A 4,558-nucleotide genomic window follows, 5' to 3' on the forward strand; every position below is an offset into this window, starting at 1 on the left:
ACATCTATAAAGCGCTTCTCAGTGACCCGAAGCGCCGACAGTAGTTAATAGGAAACAAAGAACAAAGAAAATAAAATGACAGTCTTAATATAAGTAGTATTTTCAAACTCTGAATATGTACCCATATCTAAATCAGAAATTTGACTTTTTAATATGCACACTGGCTTCTGCAATCAGTGTTGTTTAACTTCCCTTGAGCGTTGCGGCCTGTGTTACCTCGCGCATCCCGTGTCTTTGGAAATTCACAATCAAAAATTAGTTATGTGAGTTTTTTAACAATGTGTTGAAGGTGTGCCTGATTGTTGTCCTTCAAACAGGTCATCCTCCTCTCCGCTGGGTAGATAAATAGCCATGTCCTCCCAGCAGGACATGCTCTCTCAGAAGCGCCTCTGTGCCATCTGTGGAGACCGTTCCTCTGGCAAGCACTATGGAGTGTACAGCTGCGAAGGTTGCAAGGGCTTCTTCAAACGCACCGTGGGCAAAGACCTGAGTTACACCTGCAGGGGCAACAAAGATTGCCTGGTGAACAAGCGCCAGCGCAACCACTGCCAGTACTGCCGCTACCAGAAGTGCCTGGCCATGGGCATGAAGAGGGAAGTGGTCCAAGATGTACATCAAAAATCAGTGCAGGAGGAGCGTCAGAGGAACCGCAAACGGGAGGGAGAGCTGGAGTGCAGCATTGCGGTGAACGAGGAGATGCCCGTGGAGAAGATCTTGGAGGCGGAGACCGCCATGGAGCAGAGGACCAAGCTCCACTCTGACGGAGGCTCTGCGGCCAACACTCCCCATAATGCCGTCACCAACATCTGCCAGACTGCAGATAAGCAGGTGTTTGCTCTGGTGGAGTGGGCTAAAAGGATCCCTCACTTCTCTGAGCTGCCCTTGGATGATCAGGTCATTCTCCTGCATGCAGGCTGGAAAGAGCTCCTGATCGCCTCCTTCTCTCACCGCTCCATGGCTTTAAAGGACGGGGTCCTGCTGGCCTCCGAGCTGCACAGAGACAACGCAGACAGTGCAGAGGTGGGCGCCATATTTGACAGGGTTCTTACCGAGCTGGTCAGTAAAATGAGAGATATGCAAATGGACAAGACGGAGCTTGGCTGCCTACGAGCCATTGTTCTCTTCAACCCAGATGCAAAAGGGTTATCCAACACCGGTGAGGTGGAGCTCCTTAGAGGGAAAGTCTATGCATCACTGGAGTCCTACTGCAAGCAGAAGTACCCAGAGCAGCAGGGAAGGTTTACGAAGCTCCTCCTTAGACTGCCAGCACTGCGTTTCATTGGCTTGAAGTGCTTGGAGCATCTCTTCTTCTTCAAGCTGATTGATGACACCACTTTCGCCACTTTCCTCATGAAAATGCTTGAAGCGCCCCATCAGTTGTCCTAGGTCATTGGAAGAGGTGCACTGTGGGTTTAGATAGCTGGGGTCTGGGAATTTGCTGGAGTGGGACTGCACTTTTAGTTCTCTGAAAAATTCAGCAATTTGTCTCACTGCTGTCTGGGTTACACTATTCTAGTGCAAGGGTTCCCAAACTTTTCAGGCCGGGACCCAGAAAATAATGCGTCAGAGAGCCACGGCCCAATGCACATCGTCAGGCTTTCTTTTTTCTTTTCTTTGCCAGGCGGCCAATTTTTTAAGCCAAATATCAGTTCAAGTTAGTTATTAATTTATATGTGCTATTTATGAGAGGGCTAACTTGTTGCAACCAGGGTTGAACTTATCGCATTGTCACATACATAATCAATACATAATCAATATAAAATAAGCTTAACACAGATAGTGACCGGGGAGCTCCAGTAGCTCACCACGTACCTCGAGCGCTATTTCGGCGCCGGGGACAACCGTGCTCGTCACGGATCTGGGGTTTAGCGAGTTCGAATCCCGGACTGCAGCCGTGCCTTTCCCAGAGTGTCTTCCCCCCCATCTGAACCCCTTCAGCCTGTTTCTGTCGGTCATCCTTGACCAGAATAAATGCGATAAACGCAAAAAAGAGCCAGGGGAATGGCCAAAGTTTTAAAAAAACACAGATAGTGACCAAAGCCCAACCAGTTTGAACTTATCGCATTGTCACATACATAATCAATACATAATCAATATAAAATAAGCTTAACACAGATAGTGACCAAAGCCCAACCAGAATGAACTTATCGCATTGTCACATACATAATCAATAACACAGATAGTGACCAAAGCCCAACCAGGGTTGAACTTATCGCATTGTCACATACATAATCAATACATAATCAATAACACAGATAGTGACCAAAGCCCAACCAGGGTTGAACTTATCGCATTGTCACATACATAATAAATACATAATCAATATAAAATAAGCTTAACACAGATAGTGACCAAAGCCCAACCAGTTTGAACTTATCGCATTGTCACATACATAATCAATACATAATCAATAACACAGATAGTGACCAAAGCCCAACCAGGGTTGAACTTATCGCATTGTCACATACATAATCAATACATAATCAATAAAAAATAAGCTTAACACAGATAGTTTACAATATTCAGACGGCCCTCCACTCCTGCTTACCTTACACGCGACGCTGCGTGTAATGCCCGGGGGACGCTGGCCCGACCAGCCAAGTGCAGACAGACAATTCACTCCCAGACTCCTCACTGTCTTCTCGACGTGGCTGTGTTGTAGAGCGATGAGAGGCACGCTGCCCGGGAGGAGCGGGAATCGAAACCTCTGGATTACCAGACAACTGCTCTACCTCCTGAGACATTTATATGCAGCAAAATTGCCCTAAAGTTGAATCATTCACACACCTTGCACCGAAACATTCAACAAGGTAATAGAATACCATTTACGATGAAAACGCTAGATGAAAACGCACCTGTGACCTGTGTAAAAGCTCTGGGAATTGTGCCTCCTCTCACTCACACTGGAAAAATTTGAGAATATTTGTATCTCCCCTGGGATCAAAATAAAAAAATATCCATCTGTATTACTCTGGGTTTACAAACCGTACGCACGGATTTCTAAACCAAGAGTACAGATTTACACGTGGTATCAGCTGAATCCAGGGGCGGTCCTGGCTAAAAAAAAAAGCACCAGACATGAAAGCCTGGATCACCCATTAAGCTGGTAAAAGCCTACCTATGTCTAATGGAAGCGGTGCAGATGTGTGAACAGAGACTCAACAAGACGAGATCAAAGACTGCGCCGAGGCAGACAACTCTTAAGTTCATCCAGTAGAGTCTTACCCACTAGTAGAACGGCTCCCTCCTACCTCCGGTCAACGGTCTCTAACTACACACCCTCAAGACCCCTCCGCTCTATATCTTATATATAACTACACACTGTGGAATTATGACCCCCCCCCCCAAACATCTCATTCCAACCCCCCTCCCTTCGTATTATTATTTTGTCTCTCACCCCCCCCCCCCCTTTCAACCCTCTACAGGAGTGGTTCTCAAACTACGGGTCGCGACCCAAATTGGGGTTGTGGGTAGGTGACTTGGAAAGTAAAAACATTTAAAAACAAAAGAAATGTAATGTTCTGGCAACATATTTTGGCTAAATATGCCTCGTTTTATAAACGTCACATGTATTGATAACATTGTAATTAAATGTTCTAATAAATATGCATGATCAAGTTCAACAATGTGTGCTTTTATTTTGATATTCCTTAATTCCACGTTGAAATTACGCGATACATTAAGTGTGGGGTCCCCCCCAAAAATAAAATAAAATAAATGGGGTTACGGTATGAAAACGTTTGAGAACCCCTGCTCTACAGCCTTCCCCAACCCATGTCTACCCCCTCCTCCTCCTAACTCACCCCCCCCCCCCCCCCCCCCCTTGACTCCTCCAATCCAATCGTCCCTCTCACCTGGGCACAGCCTATCTTCTCTCTATAATCAGCGTGTCCCTTGTTGCAGGGAACCCGTTATGAGACCCAATCTGGCCAGGGACTCTCGCTGGGTCTCTCAAGCCAAACCTCCTGGTTGTAAGCTTAACCCTTTTACTGTCACATAACTGTCGTGTGATAGTAAAGGGTTAACCTTCTGTAGTGTGGCAGTGAAAGGGTTAACTACGTCTACATTTGTCTGAGTACATCCTTACTCATCGTATATTCCTCGACAATATTGGCATCACTACGAACAAGGTTTTTTTTCAGACATGGCTGTTTTTTCTTCTACTGGTACAGAGAAAAGGGTGAGATAATTATATTTATACAATGGCATGCAAATGTCTTGATTCTGATTGGCTGAAACACTTCTTTCAGACGTGGTTATTTCTCATAACACACTCCACGTGATCCCAGAACCCGCCCACAACCGAATTACTTTGTTTCCGAATCACTCCGCCGTTCATTCTTTTACTGAATGAAACCAAGATGGCGGACAATAATCTTTATGAATGGATGTATTGATTCAGTCATAAAGACTCATTAAAAATAGATACATTTACCTGGAATATGTTAGTTGTTTACACAATGTTGGATTATGTAATTGGTTTGTCATGAGTCATGACTCATTGTAAAACAAAATATAAATCGCGGGGGGTGGGGGGGGGGGAGAGTGGCCACTGGCA

General features: G+C 45.5%; 1 protein-coding gene across 1 annotated transcript; it reads left to right on the forward strand.

Moving 5' to 3' along the window:
* Positions 1 to 369: 369 nt before the first annotated feature.
* On the forward strand, positions 370 to 1,386 carry LOC311228858 (retinoic acid receptor RXR-beta-A-like; the record flags this gene model as incomplete). The annotated part of the gene is made up of 1 exon (XM_084314813.1): positions 370 to 1,386. One exon carries the CDS (start codon positions 370 to 372, stop codon positions 1,384 to 1,386), a length of 1,017 nt encoding a protein of 338 aa, XP_084170939.1.
* Between the last annotated feature and the right edge of the window lie 3,172 nt (positions 1,387 to 4,558).

Source organism: Notolepis coatsorum (assembly GCF_963971535.1).
Source record: "Notolepis coatsorum genome assembly, chromosome: 5".
Lineage (NCBI taxonomy): Eukaryota > Metazoa > Chordata > Actinopteri > Aulopiformes > Paralepididae > Notolepis > Notolepis coatsorum.